This window comes from Scatophagus argus, chromosome 5, assembly GCF_020382885.2.
Source record: "Scatophagus argus isolate fScaArg1 chromosome 5, fScaArg1.pri, whole genome shotgun sequence".
NCBI lineage: Eukaryota > Metazoa > Chordata > Actinopteri > Scatophagidae > Scatophagus > Scatophagus argus.
Window position 1 is genome coordinate 9,616,779 of NC_058497.1, and position 24,710 is coordinate 9,641,488.

A 24,710-nucleotide genomic window follows, 5' to 3' on the forward strand; every position below is an offset into this window, starting at 1 on the left:
CTGTGTCTGTGTTAATTATTACTAACTATATCAACTAGAAAATCTAAAAATAACCCAGAAAAGGTTTAAAATTGTACTTGGAAAAGCAAATTGGATGATTATGGATGTGCATGTTTGTTTTTGCAATTTCAGTCTTAATGTATGTTTTTATTTATTTATTTATTTGTTATTTTCATTTAGCGAAAGGAAATGGTGCAGTGAAAGACGCCTGTAAGACCAAGCAAGCCATGTCCTAGAGTTACTGTGTAATTTCTCTCAAATAATTAGGTTGTGTTCCCACTTCAGTATGATTTCTTGAGACCACGACATGGAAAGAAACTGGACTGACAAAAACAAGTCTGCGTATGAATATGTATGTGTGCATTCCTCTCTGTGTGCCTGTTTGTGTGTAAATGTGTATATAGTTAATCCCCTTCATTGATTCAAGTCCTAATTAGTGTGTTTAATGACCCATCAGGATTAACTGGACATGCTGCAGATGGACAGAAACATGAACAGCATCACAACTCTCTCTCTCTCTCTCTCTCTCTCTCTCTCTCTCTCTCTCTCTCTCTCTCGCTCTCTCGTCATTGTTCAGTAGTTTTTTTTCTGATTGCTCAAGGGCATGTTGTCAGTGGTTGCTGACAGAGGTGAGATGCTCATTTCGGTTCCTCACCTGCATTTTCCTTGCTGCTTCAGCAATTTGAACCTTGTGATCCTCAAGTGTCCACACTAGTTAAATATGGTATCTGTGAGCTGGCTGCTGTCTCAGTTTGTCCACCTCCTCCTATTCCTGGCCAGCTCCCTGCAGCTCGACTGTGAATCCCAACGCAGGGAAACAAATTGACCTTGTTTTCTTGTTTAAAACAACAGAGACGTTGCTCAGATGGCAACAGTCAGCACACAGAAAGTTCTGCTGAGTTTTATTTCCCTGCCATTGGCCTGGCATATGTCCCTGTCTCCCCACCTAAATTTTAATCATGCACATGCAAAGTCATCACTGTAAGCGGCTGAAGCTTCAGTCTGTTTCAGTGTGATGGCTTTACTCCCTGCTATGAGAGTCTTTGAAAATCTGAATGTGTGTCTTGTGGAGAGAATGTGAGAGTGTGAGAATCTGTATCTGTATCTGTATGTAGAGTACATGTTCTGTATGTCCCTTTATACTTTTTACTTCTAGTTTGTTCTTTAGTAAGCAACCTAACTTAGTTGCAGGCCGAAAGACATGCTAATCCCTATTAAAACTGGATTAGTATGGTAATGATAGATGTTGAAAGTGGCATCCTTAATTTTAATACAGCATGACGTAGATGTAGCTGTAATTTTTTAAACAGCCTGTAAAGTACAAAATTCTGAACTTGTGTTCAGCCAACACCGAACAGTTAAGCACAGACTAATTTGGCCTGACATGCAAAGTAATGCTACATTATGTTTTTGTCATCCAGCAGATTGTCTGACCAGCTGTTCATCTCAGTAGCACAGATTAGCATGTCTTCCATCAAGGCTGAGAGATTTATCCTGTGCAAAAGATTTTCTGGAGTTATACACGTTAAATGGCAAAATCATATTACAGCTAAATTGAATTCAGTCTGTGATATGAACAAAATGCAAGGTTGTGAAATCAATAACACTGGAGTACTCACAAATAGGTGATGTGTAGTGCACATACATCCAATTGTAGTGCATTTTACAGGCACAAAACTAAATATCAATTTATTTTATTGTCACATTTGAATATCACCACACCAGTCATGACACCAGCTGGTGAAGGCAGATGAACGCCCTGCTCCGAGGTTTCTGCCTGCTAAAAGGCAGTTTTTTTTCTCACCAAACGACCACAGAACATTGTGATTGTCATGAGAACAAAGTCAAGGAACAAACTGGAAACAACTTTGAACACTTCTCTGTGTCACATGTTAATTTATTTTTTCTCTTTATTCATCTTTTTTTAGGAAGGTGGCACCTGGAATTTTTTAACAGTCAGAAGTGGGTCTTTTACTATAAAAGGTTGAGAACCCCTGTTCTGTTATATTCACTCCATGTGTGCCCTTAAATGCCTGTAAATATCTGTACGAGTACTGATACGCATCCTTTGTACACACTAAAAGGAGCAGCAACAACTAAAAAAATGCATCTGCTAACATATGGATATGAACATTTTGTCTATGATGATGCAAAGAAAATGTGATGAACTTTGACATGCAGGATTTGTCAACTGAAAGTCACCTTAGCATGAAGCACGTTACACTTTATGAAGCACGCTGAAAACATATAAAAGTTCTTGAGGGCCCACCTTGCCATGCGCATACTGAACTTCACATTAACTCTGCTTTCAGGTTTAGAGGTGGGTGGAATTGTGTTATAGTTTCTTTTGTCAGACTAGCTGAAATCTGTCATGTTTTTAATTAAGGCAGTATAGTGTTTTTACATCGGTCTGTGTTTCAGTCGTGGCTCATGCACTGCACATGGAGAGCAGAAGCACACAGACATGTAGCAGCATTTCCTTCGTGAATTATTTATTTGTGTTTATTTTACATAGTTTGTCATTTTCACTATTATATACAAATAAAATAAGGTCACAGAGTTGCTCAGGATGTCTGTCCATCTTTCATCCTACTTTTTGGAAAGGAAGCCCAATTCAACACAACAAAAGCCAGAGGGTCATTTTTAATACAATTACAATTTTCATGCAGTTAACACTTAATAAGGGATTGCATTACAGATGCATGGTCTTGTGTATGTGTTCCTCTCATGGAGGATACAGCCTTGGTATTTGTTTTGTTTTGCCTCCAGGCTCTGAATTTATCTAGGTCCACAGCCGAGGTTTGGGGAAATGAAGCCAAAACTAGCTCTTCTTACACACTATGAAGAAAGCACTGATTTTTTTCCACTTCTCAAATAAAGAATGGCAAACAGTATTATAATGATCTGGAACAGTATTATATTGAGTCTGTTTACACTGATCCACTTGCTGCTGTTGACTTGCATTATTAACAAGAAGAAAAATGGTGCATCTTGGCCTCCTTAGGCTTATGCCGCTGTCGACTGTGAGACGTTACCTTCCATTCCAAGTCACATGGCATTGTTTGTGTTGTAACTTCCATATCTTTGATGTTAATTCAAATGTGTTAGAAACAAAAGCAGTCTGATCAGCAGCGACTGACGGAAGTTTACTGCTTTTACTGCTAAGTTTAATGCTGCTGATGAGTATCTTTATAACTCAGTGATTGTATTAGACTTTAACTCAATACCATGTCATGAATAATGACCAACAGGTCGAGACAGTGAAAAAAATCATTCATTACACAATAAAGATTCAAAACAGCACAACAGTCACTCACTTTTTAATGGTAATGGATGTGAATTGACAAAATACATGCGACAGGATGCAAACACAGTTGCAATTTGTGCCGTATTCATAAGGGACAATATCCACACTGACGTGTGTATATGCTGCCATGATTACCAAATGATTTGCATAAATGTACACATCATTTATAAGATAGATTCCTGAGCAGATTTAATGATCAGCAGTTATTTTTTGAAATAATGCTGAATTCACAAATCTAGAGGTTGGTTCATTTGCTGTTACACCACATATGAATATGTGTTCACATACGCCCAAAGGAAGCAGTCTTTAAGGAGAGTCGCTCATAGACAAGTGCTCCAAATGAGCCAGGTGTGAGTTTCAGTACTTTTAAAACAGAACTGGGAGGAAAGGTTTCTTCCACCATTTCTCCTTTGTCAGCATTTCCTCCACAGTCTGTCCTTAGTTTGCACTTAAAGTTGCTGCAGATCCCCACAGCAATATCACCATCTTCTGCAGAATGCCCCTCAAGTGTACATTGTTGTAGAACTTGTCTGAAATACCTTGGATTCCCATCAGCACCTCTGAAAATTGAAAGGAAATTGATTTCTGTGAGAGGCAGGTGAGGTGCTGTTTTAAGATGAAGTTTTTTTCATCGAAGGAGAGCAAAAATAATACGACAAAAGGTGACAGAATTACCTGGCTGTCTGCCAAACAGTATTCTGTAGTGCTGTGCTACTCAGTTTGTGGAAATTGCTCGTCCTTTCTCGGATGTGCTGGCTTAACATATTCTAGCTTTGGAAACCAGTCAGTCTCTGTTGCTGAACAGCAAGGGCACTTGACAGCAAATAGATCAGAGACTTTGGCAGAGTGATTCAGGCCTAAAATGTGGAGATCTTTTGCCCACACAGCCACTCTGAGTCACTGCAGGCACTTATGGGGCTGTGCTTGGTTGTGTCCTTCTGTAACTGTTCAAATGCTGGATGCCACATGCTTGATTGCATTGATTGAATGGTTTAAATTTGTTGAGACAGTCACTCTGCCTCTCATCAGTGCCTTTCATGATCATCATCAAATGCACTATAAGGGGACAATTGCATGTTTACAGATACATCCTTAGCTTGTGAGCATGCTGCTAATTGTAGGTAATTTTCATTTGGAGTATCTAACTTCATATAAATTTGCCTCAGGAGAAAAATTTAGGGGTATGTGTATATTTTACATAACAAGAGGACCACCAGGACAGCAATCCTATTCTCACAGAGCTGACAAGATGGAGGTAGCTATATAATAACCCATTATGAGTCCCGGTGGTATGTTTTTACACTGTAGGGTTGAATTATGGTACACTGTAGGTTATTTATTACATCCCCCATACAGAGAAACTGAATTCATTCCTCATGTCCAGTCTAGCTTATCTTGATTTCTTTAATCAGTCTTTTTTAAAAGCTGAGACATAGGGGGTTTAGGATAAATTATGATCTACTTCTGCAGTGAACAATAAAATTCAATCAGGTTGCCTGAGAACAATGAAAACAATGATTTTGTTACGATTCAGTTACTCTAGCTCCCATGAGTCTCAGTCACACAGATGCCATCAGAACCTCATTTTACCTGTAGTTCATTAATGCTAACGATGGAAGAATTAGTATATTCAGCATAACAGCTACATAATAACTGCATTTTTTCCTTCTTTGTTTGTAGACCTTATGTGTATCCTTTTGTGTTGTTTTAAAAAAATCCCCCAAAATATATTTTTAAAAAATAAAAAAATTAATTATTTTGTTTGCTAAGTGTTCAAACATCACAGTAGAAAACTGAGAATACTAACCCACACACACTAACCAGGTTATATGCAGAGAGGTACTGTATGAGCATAGTGAATCCTCTGATACCTACAGTGAACAGTACTACTACAAGGCCACACATTGACATGTAACATAGATATGGTAGTATGTCTGTGTTTACATAAGCACTATGTATTTCAATAAAGATACTGTATAGATGTGTGGGTTGATAAAGCACTTAGCCAAGAGCAAAATGAGTTTAACATGAGCTTCATACTCTCTTGTGTTTCTGTCAGGAGGTTTTATTGTTTCACGGTGACAGCAGGAAGTGCTGAGCCCTCTTATTCTTGAGAAACAAGACAAAGACTAAAAGAGACATGCATGTCTCAGCACACGTGTTAATATATTTCATGCTGCATTCAGCCATTCACAGGCTGCATATAAAAAGGGTACAAATAGTATACGGCAATGCATATTTAGTATGATCCAGCTCGGAATCAAACACACAAGCACACGTGCACACAAGTACCACCACAAATCTCCCCACACTCACAATCACTGCTCTCGTCACAGTCTATATTGCAGCTGCAACTGGGAAAGTGTCATAAGACTGACTGGCTGAAAGTGCATTTCCTACCCGTCCCACTGGTTGTGTTATCTGGCTTTGCTTGCTAGGTGACAGCTTTTATATTACTCCCATACACAGGCAGCTGCATTACTTTGCCTGTACATAGGCCCTGAGAGCTTGCCCACCCCACCCCCAAATTCAGTGCTTAGACTTTGACAGGCATGAAATAACCCTGCTGCTGAGATTGCTCCTTAGTTCACAGTCAACAGTTCATAGTTTAGCTCAGACAGGCGCACCAGTACAGACACACACAGACACATCATGCAAGCAGGTGCAAGTTTAAAGTAAAGCCAAGCATGGTCGCCCACCATCTTCACAAATGTTTATGCATGATTGCATGGGCACATTCACACAGCCACACACACACGAATAGATTGAGTTCATTTCAAAAGAGATTTTTCAAGAATGATGGTTGTGATTTTACTGTTGATTTGTTTTTCTTTGGAAGTATAGTATACAGTATCTTTGAAACAATGGCCAGGAGGTGACTGAATGTTCTCTGGGGCTACAGCTTGCTGTTTGTTACGGTACATGAGATAACACGATGGATGGGAGTGGTGGTGGTGTTGGTGACAGTGGGGAGTCTGGGTTACCTTGTGTTGTATTTGTTTGTTGTCACCCTGCTGAGATGCAACCTGAAGGTTAAGGGTGGAGTTCTACTGTATTCAACCATTCAACTGAAGAGAAGTTTCAACCCTTGATCTATCTCTGCCCTCTCTTATTCACTTTCTTTCTCTCGTTGTCCTTGTTTATGTGTTTTGCAGGTTCAAGTGTCAGATTTTTTTAGCTGCTATTTATCCATATCTTATGGTGTTCATATAGTTTGAGTGTGACTTTTTTTCCCCCTTTAACTCAGCTGAAGAAAACTCAATCACTTTTTCAGCACTATAGTGAATAAATATTTACTTTTACTGGTACATCATTCTCAAAGACATCTGAAATAAATCCTTTTCTGATCTCTGGTTCTCTGGTGCAGTTTATCAGAATCAATTAAAGCAAGTTCTTTAATTTTTTTACAGTCTTCCATCTGGTTAACACATTTGCATTAGATAGATAGATAGATTGATAGATCGATAGATGCTTTATTGATCCCAAGGGAAATTCAAGAATTAAACCTTACACAGTTGTGATATTTCATTGGAGAAATTTTCAGTTTCCCCATCTGAAATTATCTGAATTTTATTTATATGGATGAGTAAAGTGACATAGTTGATATCTCAGCGAATCTGTTTTGGCTGTTTTTTTTGTATTGTTATTGTTATTATTAATCAATCATCACAACTATTTCTCTCCCTCTCTTAATTACTCAGTTAAATGTGGAGAGATAATTAGCCCACACAATGTGATAATTATCTACAGATGGCTCTCTTTTCCTCTGAAGTGAAGTTATTAACATTGCAGCCTTCTTACCAATAGAAGAGTTTAGACAATAGTAGTAGTTTCAACTTTATTGCATAAACTCTAATTATGACTAAATATGAAGGTGTGTATATTAGATTCTTTGTCGACATTGTGGCTGTAGAATCTGTAGAAGAGTGACTTTTGGCTGCCGTTCTCCTCTCCTCTCTGTCCCTGTCACATGAGCAGACCTCTGACAGGACTTGGCACGGTGACTTCCTCTGGTGACGTAAACTCAGCAAAGACGTGTCAAGGAGTGGGAGTTTGAAGATGTTTCATCTGCAGCAGCTATGAGACAAAAGTTCATCTGCCAAATTGCTGTCGAAGTCAGACGCCTTGACAGACCTTCAGAGCTGAATATGTGGTGGATGTGCACTGTAGAATAGTTGTAGTGAGTTGTCAAGATGATGGTATACAAGTGGGAGGTAGGTCAGCGTCAGTAAATTCTTTTGCAAAAGTGCAGTCAATAGCATAGAAAGTGTCACATTTGTAAATGTTGATGGAAATGTAAAAATTCTTTCAAAATTTCCTCACTAGGTGATGGTGATGGTTGTTGCCTTTTTGGAAAAAGAGTTACGAAGATTTTTCTGATTACGTTCTGACGCAGCAAACATTTAATTCACTTGACTGCTCAGCTGTTTCCGCTTTGAGAGAAAAAGAAGAAACTGTTTTAGCTGCTGTCGTCATCTTCCCAGATATTCCCAAAACACAAGAAAACATGACTGGAAGTAGAAATAAGAAATAAGTTATCGTAGTTACTAGATAGTAGATAGTAGTAGATAGATACTGTAGTTTTGTTTCTTCTTCTTTTAGGTTTACTGGCAGGTGGCCAACCTTTATTTTGTTTCTGATTCGCAACTTCAACTTATTCTGCTCTATTTATTGCAGCGATATGCTTTGCGTGGTTTATTGGCTCCAAACCCGTTGATACAAACATGCCTGAATTTCAAAACTTTGTTTCAGATTTGCTTGGTCACTTAGAGGGAAACAAGGCTAATGTAGTTGATGGTTATCTATGCTGGTAAAAATGCTTATCAATAAACAATGATATATATTTGATCATTAAATTGAATTAAACTGTGCTGAAATGGGAGGGAACTGACAGGACAGACACGGCGACCCACAACTTCATGCGTTGCTGTCCATTGCAACTCCATTGGACTTTAATGCAAAGCATAATGAATTTAGCTGCAATGAAATATGCTATATAAATAAAATCACTTTGCTTACCTACATTAGCCAGAAAGACCAAAACGGTAATGAGGTGAGACAGATATGAAGAAAAAGCAAATTAATTTACAGCATTCGCATCTCACTAAGTCCCAAGGGTGATTGTCATAAAGTGCAGGGAAAATTACATGTGTATGAGAGAGAGCTGAGCTTTAGCAGTAAAGTGTGTAGTGTAGACTTTTATGATGATGATAGACAGCAAGTAGGAGAGAAAGTAATAGGAACTAAAGGGCAATAAAAAAAAATGTCAATGTGGAGATGTATGGAATTATATTCGTGCCACATCTCATGGGAAGTTTTACCATAGGGTTTTACTAGACCGCAAGGTGAACCATGAAAAGTCTTCCTTGAAAATTGATTTCCGCTCCGCAGTCTACACAATCTTTAGTTTATTAAAAATAACGAGTCTTGTTAAGCTAACAGCAAAAAGGACACGGCTATGTATACAGCACCGTTTAGAATCCATTTGGCCCACTTCAGAGGACTTTAGGGTGTTTTTCGCTTTATCGGTAATGTTCAGTAAAACCATGGAGGCAGCCATGTTGCCATTGTCTTGACATAAAACGAGTACTCTGTTGGTGTAGCACGATCACATGTCGAACTGTACCACCAGTCGTGAACCAAAAATATTATTATGCTCTGAAGGAGCTACTTCTGCAGCATCTACCTTGCGGTCTAGTAAAAATCTGTGGTAAAACTTCCAGCCCGGATGCTGCAAAGTTTTCGCCACCCTTTGTGGCACATTCATAACGTGCAAAACTTGAGCAAGCGTGCAAATGAAGTCCAGCGCGTGTGTCTGGGGCAGACTGAGGGAAAGTCGCATTGTGAGCCTGAGCGCGGAGGAAGATATTTTTTTGAGCACAGAATCGATTTTTGTCTGTTCAGCCACAAGTTTGGTGCGCACAATTTAATTTTTTTTTCTCAAAATACAAGTTGTGTGCTTGCAAAATGTGTTTTTGTGCTCTCAAAATTTCCCTTTGCGCACTGAGAAATGTGGCACGAATATAATTCCATAGAGATGGAGGTGGAGATGGCTACAGAGAAACACTTGTAGAGGCAGACACAGACAGATAGACAGTTGTAAGTAGTATGAAGTACTATCAGCACTGTGTGTTGCCACAATTTAGGGTGATGATCATTGTTAGCTCCTTTATCTGGAGCTGAGCTGGCCTTAGGCATGCACCCCTGCCCCCCCCCCCCCCCCTTTGTCCTCCTTCTCCTCATCTCATTCAGTCTCTCCAACACACACATACACTCACACAGACTGATTTACACTCAATGGAGAAGTGTGTCAGAGGGTCTCTTGTGGCTCATAACTGTTTTTCTGTATCGTAAACAGCAATTCGATGTTCATTTTCAAATTGGGCACAAAAGTGAAACCAATCCCTTTGGAAGGCATCTGCGAAATCATTAAAGGGAAAGTGCACCCAGAAATAATACGTTGGCCAACATTGACTGTCCTTACAAGGGCAGAATGTTTCATCAAAATGAAGTGTCCACTTCAGGGATAGCCCATTACTGTAAAGTATAAAATTCATTTCATAACATTTTTAAAGCCTTGCAGAGTACTTCCCTGTTACAAATAAAAGAGTACAAGTGTTGTTAAAGGCAATCTACAGCTGTACTAACAGGATCAAGGAAGCATCGATAAAATGCCTTTATGAAAAAATGGGTCTTCAGATCTGATTCAATTTTTAATCGTAACCCAGATGCCGAGACTGTGACTTTCTCATTGTGTTTTCATCATCACATACGGACAGCGACTCTTGTCCAACCATCTCACTTGTGAAGTGCACAGAATATTAAAGTGAATTAGTTCAGTGCGAGTGATAGACTTAAGTTGCCCACTTGCAGTCTTGTGTAATGCCTCAATCAATGAGCATGTTGGTCATTAATCTCACAATGAGGAAAGGAAATCATTTTTCACCTCAGCCCTTTGGGGAATTTTTGGTGGATTTCATCCAACTGTCTAGTCAAAACTGATCTCATTTAAAACAAAGGCTCGAAGCACAACCTATTTTTTGGCCTCCTGAATACTGATTCACCCATTAGCTCCTCCAGATCTGTGGCGATTACTGTTGACATGCAGGAGAGAGAAAGAAAGGGAGAGAGGCAGTGTTTTGGCAGATGAGGGGAGAGAGGATAATATTGCCTTAGTACTGGGGGTATTAGAGAAAGTCATTACTGTCCATCATCGGGCCAATGAAGACATGTTTAAGTGGAGATGAATAGCCTCATTGATGGGGGAAGCTTGTTATGGTAGATCTGTTTGGAAAAGCAGCTACAGGGGGTTCATATTTCAATAAATATTTGATGGGCGAGGACGGCTGTATTAGCGCGCACTGGTTTGTGTGTGCGTGTTTAGTGGTGGGGGTTTGGTTATATATGCGTGGCTATAAGTGTTTGCATATCTATGAAGAGCCGTTTGAAAGGGCTTTTAAATGAGGGATCTTCCCTTTCTCTCTCCTGCCATCTACCAAGTGGGAGAATCTTATTATCTTCTTCTCTGCATCATTCTCTCCATCTCTTCTTATTATCCTCCTCACTGCTGTTTTTCATCCCCCTTACAATCTACCCCCGTTAAAGCTGAATGAGGGGATGAGTGGTGTAGGCGCAACACTGTCAGGGCTAGCCAAGCTGATTGGTGAAAGGTTATTTGTTCCTTTGTAACTTGAGTCAAAATGGGAGGAAAGAAAATGGTCTAACAGCGAGCAGAGATAATTGTCCAGTAGCTACTTTCCTTTTTTCATCATTCATTCACTGATGTGGAAGACAGTTTGTCAGTTTGTCCATATGCCATACTGCTTAGGTAATGTGCCATGATTTTAGGAGTGAAAACTTCTCCTTCATAAACATACCCCTCCATCAAGCACTTTGTCTAAATGAATTGTTGGTTGTCGGACAACTCATCCCAGTGTGCAGTTTTAGGCTTTGTCAGCTAAGCTGTTCTTCTTAGACCTGAACTAGCGGTCACCTGGATCACCATCAGTCATGGTTGTGGCTGGGGGAACAGAGACATCTTCATTAATTGCTGGCGGGGCATTCTGTGTCTGACTCAGCACCTCTAGGCTCCATGATCTAAATTCAAAAGATTGTCCTGACTCTAGTCAGGTCTTTACTTTAAACCTTTTTATTTTTTTTTTTAAAAAACAAACTTTTTAAAATGAAAAGCAACCTTATGAAACTTTTCATTCATACTTTTTCAAACTTCCCATTTAAAAAAAATCGTGTTCAGGTCACCTGGTGGGCTAGAGTCTGGCAAGTTTTTAGCTGAGCACAGTATCAGCTGCATTCGTTTCAGTGAACAGTTAATTGTCTTCCACTCATGTAGGACCTACTGTGGAAGGATATCAGGGCATCCTGACATGGGAAGAACATGCAAATTCCACAGAGAAATAACTACTGTAATAATCAATGTGACGCATGTATGTAGAGCAATGTTATTCACACACACTGATCTCTTGTGGCTCTTTCTGTTGTTGTCAAAAGTATCTCCACTTGTTCTTCAAGAGCACCTTGGCCAAAATGTTCATTGTCCTTTATGGATATTTTATAGGTTACAGAGAACCTAATGCATCACCCACAATTGATTTTCTGAGGGTGGCTTGATTTTTATGCCCAATTAACTATTCTGATGTTGAAGGATACAGGGGTGACATGTCAGCAATGAATAACTTAAGTGGTTTTGACAAGGTGGGCAAAAATGAAGGATTGTTGACAGCTGTGAATAATGTACTCTTCAGTCAGTACACAAGCCTGAGTGTACAACTGACTGACTACTGACTGTGTGTGCAAGGCATCTGATGCTTTTAATGAGGCCATGCATGTGTTTTTAAGACAGATGTTATGTTTTTGGCAAGAGAACATGTACTGCACCTCACAAAACCAGAGAGACAAGTTTTCCTTAGTTTTCAGCATTTTTAATGTTGTGATAAAATGCTCATTTCTCACATTGTGTGCATCCTGCTTTACTTGTTTTAAGTGCAGTGCAACCCTTAACTGTGACATCTGTAATCACTTCTTTATTTTTCGTGCTCACCACTTGTCTGATTCAAAAATGAAAATAAAGCAAAATGATGACATGGATCTTATTTTGAGATTATTCCTCAAATATCCTCTCTAAATAAGGCTTCTAGGTCCAAAGCCCAAAAGTGCAGACGTAACATATTCTAAACTCCCCAGGTAAGCTGTGCCACATGTGCTGCCTACCAGCTGATGAATTGGAGCTGTAGTTTCAGCTTTGCAGCTGCTTAAAACTTCGAAATCTGTTAAAAAGTGTGTGTGTGTGTGTCTGTGTCTGTGTCTGTGTCTGTCCTGTAGCATTGGCTTAGTTGTCAGTCAATGGCACACCCTCACAGGAAGCTGACATGACAGGACAGCTCCTCGGGCTTGATTGGACATGGCAGTGATCTGTCAATCTGCCCACAGTACTCGAAGTGTTTTACAGTTACGGTTCTGACTGGAGCCACAAACCACCAGGACACAGGGCCGCAGTCAGCTGTCTGATTTATTTACTCAGTGAATGATGTGAATGGCTCTAAACAAAAGGAGAAACGAATTTCAATATTTTGCCCAATGACACAGCAAATGAGACAGTCAGCAAGCTAATAAGATGTATTTGGTAGCTATAGTAACACACTGTCACACTTTTACAAACACATTTCCTCTCCATCCACAAATTATGATTAGCTTTCTCATTAATATTTTTCGCTGCTGCATGCACCATTTCCGTCAGTGTTTGCCATTTTGTCTGATCTGTATGTGGTTGTTTTTTCTTTATTGGATGTTTTCCTCCTCACTGAGTTGGTAAATTGGACAGTAACATTAAACACATATGCACTCCCATACAGACATGGTGGGAGGTTGGCAGTGTCAGAGCATTTACCTGGAGGGGTGTGAGAGTGAAATTCAATTTCCTGTCATGGAGAAATCCAAAGTGCTGTCAAGCTGTCATGTGATTATCTGAAGCAAAGCCACACCCAAGCCGAAAATAAAAAACCTGCTTGTTATTCACTTGACTCTCAGTCTCCTTCACATCACGTTGCATACACAGTTTTTCACTGATCACAGATTAAGATAGAGTTTGTAAAATTCAGAGCTTTGCAGAAACGTCAATCGGGATTTTTTCTGTTGGGATTATATGATTTACTTTCTTTATTTAGTTAAAAACATGTGATTTTGCTGTGTGTATGTACAAAAGATCTGATTCCTTTTTTCTTCTTTTGCAGGAACCTTGGCAAGTCAGGACTCAGAGTATCTTGCTTAGGACTGGGTGAGTAGACTCTGCTCTCTGCTTCACTGTCCACAATGCCTTTCTCTACCCAGCTTTACTGTGGGAACAAAAACACAAACAACAGGAGCTAAACAGCTAATATGACAACAAAAACAGAGACAGTCTTTAAAACAAATCTGTTTCTGTTGTGTCATTTAGAAATTAATTGGGTCACTTGGTAAGATTTGGCAAAAGTAAAATAAACAACATGAAATTCAGAAATTGAACTTTGAAATTTAAGCACTGTGGTTATATAATTCCCCTGCATCCTGGTTCGAATGGTCTCACACACACACACACACACACACACACACACACACACACACACACACACATACACACACACACTGTCTTTTAAATTACTGACTGTAGTCTTACCCAGCGGTTTTCTTATAGGAAAGGTGTTTGTGATGGTGTGTGTGTGTGTTGCCATGTCAATGTGGGCCCAACTCAGCTTCAATATTTAGCATGAGAGTGGGAAGACGACAGAGCACACACGCACGTGCGCACACACACACATGCACACACACACAAATGCCCAGCATACAGATACCTATTTCTGTCGCCTTGGAGAGCTCTCAAACAACAACACAGGACTATGTGTGTGTGTGCGTGTGTGTTGTTGTTCCTGCTCTCTTGTTCTCGTACATAAAAAAACATAAGCCCAGTGTTCCCACTTCCTATCACAACAAGTCCAGTGTAGGACACACAGAACTCAGCGCCTGGTTGCTGTAATGGTGGGTATGAAACTGAGCTAATCAGACATCTTAAGTTTTCAACTGGAAATTGTTTTGGTTGGTTCGTCAGACAGTCAGAGCAAACTTATGTATAAAGCATGAATTACAGCATTTATAGTCTCAGCTAATTCAGCGTGCCTGTTCTTAGACCTAAGCTTTGTTTTGTGCAGGAAAATAAAACAAAAGCAAGTGAATTAGAGCCAACAAGGATTCAACTTTACCAAACAGTGAGGATTTACTGCTTCATTTAGTATTATATTAATGCAGTAACTAATTCTGGTATGAGGTAATAAAGTAAGTAAATTTTAGTTTTCAAATCTTAATATATTTTATTCCTTTTGGTATTCTACAATATTTATGTTTTGGTAAAGAAAAATAAATGCCTTGCAAAATTAAGTTATTCTCAGATGTATTGATGCAGCAGGACTTTAGGTTCCCAGCCTGACTGTTGACCAGAATACTTAAACACAGTGTGAGATATGTGGTTAATTTGTACATTACATCAGAGTCCACTTTTTGAAGTTTAAGAGAAAAATAAATCATCTACATCCCAGTTTCACAGAAACTGAAATATTTATTAGTTTTTCCTGTCCAATTTCTTGTGGAAAACCCACTGAAACTTCACATGCTCCTTCAATTATAGTAGCTGTACTCAAATATAATTTTTAAAGAAGTCATATATTTTCCCTTGAGTCCACTCCACATCTCTAGAATTATCCTTATGTGTTAAAAAAGGAAATTAGAGTAAATGCTGACAAGATTCTGTGTTTGGCTCAAACCAGGTAACTGAAGTAGGTCTGGTTTTTAGTCTTATTGCATGCAACACAGATTTTGTTTCTTCATTCTTAACTTGTACACACGTTTCCACAGACATTTCACTTTACATAAACCCAAGTTTGAAAATCAAAATTGCATCATGTCAAGGGGTATTGCAGGAGCCTCTGGATTAAATAGAGCACCATCCTCACCCTGCTCAGAGGAAGCCCTCCAAGGCGCAGAGCAGCCACCATCCTGTAAATCGGATCAGAACTTCTAGTTCTCATGGGACATGGGCTTTAGCCAGCTTAGAAAGGCTGACCTTCACCAGGACATTTTCTACAACTGACTACAGTTGTGTGTAGAACTATTGCCTATAGCCAAATGTCCCCTTGAGATATTACATTGTCTCGTCTCAGCTCGCCTTGTCTCGTCTTGTTTCGTCTCGTCTCGTCTTGGCTTATCTGGTCTTGCCACAGACAGATGATGTTTCAGTCACAGTTTTAAGGCACAGACTGGTAGGACAAGAGGACCTTTCATGTACAAGAAGATGATCATGTTTTAGGTACTTTGGCTTTAGTTTTGACATCCTCTGTAGTCCTTCATTAGCTTTTTTGTGAACAGTCCCAACTTTGACTCTTGGTCTCTTCAGTGACACTTGTGCATCTCCCCATAACTGCTGCAAACATCCAAGTCAAGTCCAAATAAACGTCATCTTATTTACCAAGAAGGAGGCCTTGTTGATCTCACATGAGATCATATAATCATATAAGACATCTTTCATTGATTTCAACTTGACCTGCAATTCTGTTTTCTCAGTTGTAGTTTTCAGCAGCTCCAGCTGATCTTTTTTTCAGCAAAACTCAGTTGTTACATTTGGAACAAGACACCTTGTAATAATGTAAACAAAAACTATACATGTATTAGCAGATTCTTGATTTTCCAATGAGGTAGAAGAAGTTAGTTACCTTTTTTTTTAATCAAACACAGATTAGTATGTAAAGCAGAATGTTTTTATTTTTCCTAAAGGGATGATGTACTGACTAAAAAACAAATCTTCTCTTGTTAAGTGCTTAAAATGACTGCAAACTACACTTACAAATAGCTTAATTCTGCTCATTTCATTCTTGCATATAAATGCAGTCTGAGAAAAAAGCTTCACAATTTACCGCAGATGTGACCATAAAATGACTCTTTTTCCTTTTTCATTTTTTTAATTGCATTACATTTTTATAATCTAAAAGTCACTAAGACAACTAAATACATTTGTGCAGCACCATAAACTTTACCCAGAAGGAATTTCTAGTCCAAAGAGGCGTTTTGGTGCCATGTAGACCTTTTGTTTCTCAGGGTGGAATGTCTGGCTCTCGGGCCGGCTCTGTGCACTGCTGGTCCCAGGTGGTTCACGGTAGACTCAGAGGTCTGGCTCAAACTGGCTGAGCTGCACGGTGCAGAAAAGGTCAGCATAATGCCAGCTGCCTGCCACATGCTGTGCCCAGGGCCGACATGATGCTGGCAGGGGAGAGGAAGAAGAGAGAGGGCAAAGAGCAGGATGCTAAATGGTGTTTCACGGTTTCACTTGAAGGAATATTGCCAAGAACAATGAGAATGCAGTGTGTGTGTGTGTGTGTGTGTGTGTGTGTAAGGTTACAATGAAATTCAGCATAACAAGCACACAGACAACACCATATTCTTGACCGACAGCCCGTTAGACAGAAAGATTAATAAAACACACATTCGGTCATGTTAAATTGTGATTCACTCATTTGTTTCCGTTTGTCTCTCATCGTGTGAAGCACAGCCAGGAGGAGATGTCACTGTTGCGGTTTTAAAGAGCCAGTGTGCAACAGCGTGATGAAACCCCCAGAGAAATACTGTCTCACCTGCACTGACATCATTTACATAATGATTTACCTGGCAAAACACCTCTTTTTCGCCGAAACTTGACATTTCGTGCTGTTCATAATACCAACAGCCCGTTGCTGTTTTGAAGTTTGGTTTTTACATCAAAACAGACACATGCAGTTGTTGCTGAAAAATTCCTAAAAAGGTTATTTCGAGTGGTAACAGTTTGTCTCGCTGGATTACAGCTGCGCTCTGCATAGGAGACTCAAAACAGCTTTTAAAATTTAAAAACTGGCGACCATAGCAGGAATGCAAATGTGTTTTAGTCAAAATACACCAAAGTTGTGTTCGAGTAAAATAGCAGACTGACCTTGACATGAAGTGTCAGTTTAACAACTTTTTGAGCTATGAAGAGACTGATTAAAGATTTCTACTGCATTTAGGAAGCAGATTTGGGCCAAATGAAATGATTGAATAGGCTTATTATAGGCACAGACATTTGATTCTTTTTCTTTTTTTGTCTTTTTTTGATTTACTGGTTGCTGTTGGGATCTGAAGAGACCTTCACCAAATATAACCAAATAATTTCAAAATACATTACCAACTGTACCTTTAACTTTTTTCTGTTGATTTAGATTTAAATTCAGTTTGAGTTTTGAGTCTGTTACCATTTTTCTTAATTAAGCAAAATTTATTCTACATGTTTCATTCTCCACCAAATTAACTCATATACACATACACTATATTGCAAAAAGTATTCGCTCATCTGCCTTTATACGTATATGAACTTAAGTGACATCCCATTCTTAATCCATAGGCTTTAATATGATGTCGGCCCACCCTTTGCAGCTATAACAGCTTCAACTCTTCTGGGAAGGCTTTCCACAAGGTTTAGGAGTGTGTTTATGGGAATTTTTGACCATTCTTCAAGAAGCGCATTTGTGAGGTCAGGCACTGGTGTTGGCCAGTTTACGATTAGATTTGCCCAAATCCAGTTCAGTGGAGTTGAGGTCATGGCTCTGTGCCAGCCAGTCAAGTTCTTCCGCACTGGGCTCGTTCAACCATGTCTTTACGGACCTTGCTTTGTACACTGGAGCACTATCATGCTGCGGTGGAGGGGGGGCCTCTCAAACTGTTGCCACAAACTTGGAAGCATAACATTGTCCAAAATGTGTTGGTATGCTGAGGCATTAAGATTTCCCTTTACTGGAAATAAGGGCCCAGCCCAACCAATGAAAAACAGCCCCATGCTACACTTGAATAATAAATGAATAATAAACAGGTATATCCCAATACTTTTGTCTATATAGTGTATGTATAGCTGAAGAATTGGTGGCACTATTTAAGATTCTGTGTAATTTTACGAAACATTTCTTGCCAGTGCTGACTCTGTGGTGTTCTGTGTACTTACACAAGAAAGGAATCTGAACAGGCAGGTCAGTTAATATTCCGCACACACCATCTTCATCCCAGGGGCAGAGGACAGGATTGAGGGAAGGGAGGGATGAAATGGAGGGAAAGTGAGGAGTTAAGAAGTGAATTCTGCTTTGGCAGTTTTCCCTTTATCTTGACAGTCTTCATCTCTTCCACACTGTTTTTTTCTCTATGAACTCTCTCGTCCTCTCTATGTTGTTCTGCTGCCTCTGTCTGTCTGTCATAAACTTTAATGTCTGGACAGGAAGAGAATAAACAAGTATTGATGAGTTGAGTGATAAGAGGAATTGAAATGCATTCCCTCTTTCTTTCTTTCAGTCTTGCTATCATTGTTGTGTTTGGCTTTCTCTGTCCCTCTGGGTATTGTTCTCCCAGGGCCCAGCTGCCAGTATGAGCAGCTTGTTAGATTTGTTAGAGGTTGGGTAGAGGTTAGATCTGTGCTCAGGCAAGATCAAGACGGCTTTCACACACACGCAGAGTTTGTTTTATTTACAGTCTCCCTCCACTCAAAGTTGAATGTCTGAGCTTGCCGTGGAGCTGAATCCTAATACTATATTCAGCAAATCTCAAACAATGGGTCTTTAAGAATATTTATTACATAAAAATATTTTGACGTAATAGGAGTGTAAACTAAACTATACGCAAAATGTAGTATATTACTGTGCCACTGCTTTTTCTTTGATTAGGTTTGGGTATTTTTACCTTTTGTTGGGATAGTTTATGAGTTACTTGTTTTTTTGTTTCTGTGTTGAAGCACAGATTTTCTGTGTCACTATTTCAACTTAGGCGACGCAGACACAGTGGAGCTTGCTTGACTGGGAGGACATTGGGCTAGCATTGCTAGAAAATTGTTGTTGGCAGTGAGAGATTGTGAGATTGTTCGAATTGCATCCACACAAGCATTAGCAAAGTCTGCTGGGCTGCTCTCCTTTTTGCAGATAAGAAGTTCCACAGTTGGTATCATTGTTAGCTCAGTATGTCTGCTAGTTAAGTTACCTCCATAGTTAGCGATCAATTCTAACAACAATTCATTAGGAGCCTTACTTCATTATTACTTATGAATAAAATTTTTGTGAAAATAAACCTTACAAGTATACTTATATAATTTTACTATAATTGTGTAATGACACAGTAGTATACAGCAGTTAATGCTCCCAGTTTTTTCTGGCAGCTGAACTGACATGTTCACTCTGAAATTGACTGTATTGTTGTTCAGATTCAATCTCCTATTTATTAGCGTAAAAGCTCAGTTCTGATGAACACGGTTCGCTACCAGTTATTTCCATTCCGCCAACAATGCAGAAGCTAATTTCACATTCCAGCCAAACACAATCTGATTTCAGTTCAATTAACATGCATCTCAAATTGTCACCTACTATAATAAAACCCCTCCTGTCTACAAAACCTCTCACTACTTAATTGACACAGAATATATTCAAAAAATTCTTTGCACCTGGCAGAAAGAGGGTGGTGGGGGGTGTTAATTGACAAGTGAAGCAATTGAGGAAGTCATCATTGGCAGCACAGGCAATCTGCTGCTTGCTGATAATTCACTATCTCTTACCTGAAAACAGTTAACTGACTGAGGGGAGGTGTGCAGCGGCTTCACCGTGCTGTCAACACACACACTGTTTTCGACGATGATAAGTGGAAAAACAGTGTTTGTGTGTGTTAGCATGGAAATCCATTTTAATTGACTGGTAAAGCAAAAAAAAAGTAGATGTAGAAATTTGTGATTAGCATCATCTGAACCCTCAGCATTTCTTTGAGATCCCATAACTTTTTTCCTCACACCACACAGATGGCACCCATTAATTTAATGTGAATCCGTACTCAGTAGTACAAACACCAGAGTTTGTAAGAGTTTGGTACTTAGCCCTAGCACTCTGGGGATCACTCACGTGTCACTGTCTCTTTGCTTTTGTCTTCTTTTGTTCTCCACTCTTTTTACTCTTTAGTCAAGTAAATATCCAATCCGCTTGTGATGCACTCCTTGAATGTCCTTTTTAGTGTCCAGCAGGTGGTGATTGTGGTTGAAGTTTTTGAGTAGGATTGTACAGCAAGTTGACACAACAGTATAAACCACTTTAAGAAACCATTTAAAAAGCCTTGCAACAACGACTAAAAGCTTTGAGCTCATTTGCAAGGCTGCTATTTTGCCAACATTGCAGAAATAAACAAACAAACAAAAACGTATTTTGTGCTGTGTTGCGTTGTCACATGTTCATATTGTTTTGTTTAACCCCTGTATGCAGCAGCCAAAAGGGCAGGCGAGAAAAAAGTAAAAACAGAAGAATGCAGTCGACAGTGATTCAAGTTGTTTAGATGAAATCGATAAAGCTTTGAAGAGACAGTAGACAAGGCCATGCAACCAAAGAAAACACAGGCACAAAGGATGGTGTGTGTGTGTGTGTGTGTGTGTGTGTGTGTGTGTGTGTGAGCAAGAATGTGAGAGTTTTGCTTTGTGTTTGTGTGTGTATATAATGTGCAGAATTTTCAAGCTGCTGTGAGGATCTTCAGACAGTTGCTGTGATGCTTTCAAAGCAAAAAAGAGCCCTTCTACAAAACCTCATGGCGATTTTTGGGTTTTGGACAACATAACAAATTGTCAATACTTTAAAGACAACGGGGTATACCTGGTGGTGGTGGGGCATAGCTGTGTTAGTGTAGTACTGTTAGCAGACGGTGTTTATGCAGATACATAATCCAAGTCAGATTATGTATTGATGTTTTGGTGTCTCCTCTGGATGAATCTATACTTCTCATGCCTAACTAGCTCAGAGATGTAGCGTGCCCTCTTATTGGATTATTAATCCTACAAATGTTTATAACTCAGCCCTTCTATCTCTAGGCTGACAAGCTGAAAAATTCTGAAATAGAGAGTGAGGAGGTCAGTCAACTGAGACAGCAGAGAGAAATGTGTCATCACAGTGTGAGCCATCTGCTGCTGCCAAGGACGGGATTGGATTCAAGACTGAAGCATCAGGTTCAAAGGACTGTCAAATAGCTCAAAAAATTAATAAATAAAACCTCCTATCAAAGTTACTACTCAGTCTCATTATTTTCTCTGTCCTTATTCATTTTCTTTCTCTCACTCCTTCTGTCCTATTTTGCAGTCTTGTATAGTTGATCCCACGTTGGTTTTCACCGGTCAGATGAAGTACTTTACATGTGGAAAGACAGAAACAGTCCATGCACATTAAAGTAGAAAATGTGGCTGAGAAGAAAAGATGAAGGGCAGTGAAGTGGGTTTAAATTTGAAACAGCGACCTTTGTTTGTACGATTTGCGCAAATGTTATAGACTCTCCAATTATTCACCTGTTGACTTTAACAGCTTTCAGCTTAAGGAAAAAGCACTGCAAGGTTATCTTTCACATTTACTCTTGTTGTATTGCAACATCAAGTGCCACTACCAGCTCTTTCCACCTGCATCTGCTTGTAAAGAAAGAGCTGTTTATGAGCCTTAATTTCTATCACACGGAGAAGTCAGTTGAATCAATAATAGCAGTGGCCTCGACATTAGAGCTCTGCAGGGTGTTCGTCTCATGCTAAGCCTCCAGCTCAGAACAAGCCTCGGAGCTGCGACTGGAAATTGTTAGCTGTGATTACAATTCCACCGCCCTTGAGATGGCACGCACACACACAGTTGTGTTACCATGCCCTGTGGGAGCATTACATAGACTGGCATTTATTTTCTGGAGACTTACTGTAACCGTAACCATAACATTACTTACCTAACCTTTACCCTAACCTTAACTTAACCTTAAATCAAGTCTTCACCCTAAAATTTAATAATTTAATCATGGGGACATTTTGATTTTGTCCCCATAAGGAAGGTCACTAACATACAGGCAGGAAAGCTTTGCATCCTTGTGTGGATAAAAAATCCACATACATGAAGCAAGTTCTTATAGAGGCTACCTGTAATGACTGTACTGTAGATGCAGTTCAGGCTTGGTGAGGTGAGCTGTTGTTACTTGTGTTCACGATGTCCAAAAGCAACTTTTCCCACCAACAATTGCCATCATTTCACCAGACCCTCAACCCCCACACCCTATTAAAAAAGTGTCTGTTATGATTCTGCTGAGGAGGCATGTTGAGAACTGCAGGCTTATTAAGATAATAATATTATGCACTGGGAGATCGAGTTTATCCTCAGGGTGTCATCTGTAAGTTGGGCCTCAGTGGAGTTGACGTATGGAGTAATGAGCTCCATTGTATCTCAGCATTGAAATGAGCAGATGGCTAAGTGCCATTTCATTGTCCCATGTCTCTGAGGTATGTCAATTGTTTTATGATTATGATGTTGAGCAGCGGAGGTCAACGGATTCAGAGGAGGATCTGTCTGTTCATTTGGTGTGAAATTGTGGGCACTGGGGCACAGGGTGTGTGAGACACAGGCGGAGAGCAGGATAAGTGATAAAGTGATAAAACAGAGAATCGAGAGCAGCCTTGTGGCCTGAAGGGAATTAGCAAATTTCCAAAAAAGAGAATACTTAATTAGCTGGAAGGTTTGCATTATCTTCCTCATCACTATTCTAAATGAATTTGCATCGAAAGAAGGCTAAAAGGATGTGGCTTCCTCAACTTGTTTGATTAGCGTAGAAATGTTAATGCGAGGGTTGATAGAGCTTTCTGTGTTAATTTTAATACATTTTAATAGATTACATGAAGAGCTCCCTCGGCAAATATTATCAACTAATATGAATGGTGGTTTTTATGTCACTGAGAAAGCAAAGACGTTGCAGTGCAAAATTAAAATCAATCAAAAAAAGGTGCTGTACTTTGCTGTTTCAGATATTGTTTGCTGTGATTTAGCAGCAGAGTTATTTTTACATTGACTATTTTTACATTGACTCACATTGCAGTCTAAAAAAATAGAGCTCAGTACATACCTCAGTCATAATTCTGTGATAATCAAATCAGTCTTTAGGGCTGATTATGTTTGAAATTATGACACACAGAATAAAAAAGAAAATCACATTGATGCAAAGCAATAAGCTATACTTCGCTATTCTACTATTATTACTACGATTCTATTACATAACCCCAAAGTATTTACATGTGCAAAACAAGAATTCTGAACGTGGGCTACAGACACTTCTACAATGAGAACAGGATAAGTTCATATGATTAGCTGGATTGATAAAATGATTAATGATAATACTAACCTAAAAATGACCAAACATTTGTCAGACTGTTTACATTTGCTTGCTGCTCAAAGGTTGCTGAAAATGCCGAAGTGCTGCAACTGTTGATGCTGTAGTTGAAGTGAAACAAGTCAAATTTAAGATATTCAGTTAATATTAATGTATTGATGTAATGGCGTATTGGTTGATATGTTGATATTGGTTTTACAGTATATGTCAGGCTATAATGTACTGTAAACACACTCTCACTCTGATACACTGCAAGATAACTTGAACAGTTCATAAAAATCACTTTTCATGGAAATTCTCTATACCTCAGATGGCAAGTAAAAATGTGGTGACAGTGTTACAGGTCCTCCCCTGCCAAATATCAAATGCATTGCAACACAGACTGTCTCATATCTTGTCAAGCAGCCCAGATTTTCTTGCATCTCCCAGAACACACGTACACACTAAACATTTTTGTGATATAAAAAAGGTGTTCCTCCCTGTCTCTATCTGTCTAGCAGAGCGAGACAGTTTTGCATTGTAAAACTGTTTTGACATAATCTGAATGGGAAGCGTTTTCTGCCACAACAAAGCTACATGCATAATTCAGTGAGGGAATGCACCGAGGATGTAGTGTCTCCTCTGGCTAGAATGGCTTAGCCTTTTTGTGTGGCTTATCAGCATTGTTTTCAGGGCAATCAGAAGCATGAAGTCAGAATTAGGCACATACACATTCATTACACACACACACACACATACACACATACAGGCAGACAGACATAATCACACAAGGACATGGGACAGAAGGTTGTCCAAATATGTGCCTGTGAAGACTGATCGTGTTAACACGAGGTGATTCTTCAGTACTGAGCCGCTATTTTTCTCTTGTGAACTTGGCAGCCTTTCTCGGGTGGTGTCACAGCTCTGGTATTAGTAGTGTTTACTCCAGGATGTCAAATACAATCACTGAAAGACCTGAAGTGTCTTCTAATGCTGAACTCTCTTTTTCTCTTCCAGGTACTTGGGTGACGTTTGGGGGACAGATAACAGACGAGGTATGAAATATTTTCCTTTGTCTTGCATGTTCATTTTATTGAAATGGATTCTACTTATTAAATGATTGGTTTTGTTGTACTGTATGTACGAGTATTGAAGGCGTTGTACACAAACATGTATATGATGTCATAATCCATGACCCTGT

General features: G+C 39.4%; 1 protein-coding gene across 1 annotated transcript in view; it reads left to right on the forward strand.

The window, feature by feature from the left end:
- kcnab1a (potassium voltage-gated channel subfamily A regulatory beta subunit 1a) overlaps positions 1 to 24,710 on the forward strand; it is a 66,430-nt gene that overhangs the window by 20,641 nt on the left and 21,079 nt on the right. The window contains exons 2-3 of the mRNA XM_046388603.1: positions 13,555 to 13,598; positions 24,527 to 24,564. Coding sequence (XP_046244559.1) covers positions 13,555 to 13,598; positions 24,527 to 24,564 — 82 coding nt within the window. The remainder of the gene's footprint in view (positions 1 to 13,554; positions 13,599 to 24,526; positions 24,565 to 24,710) is intronic.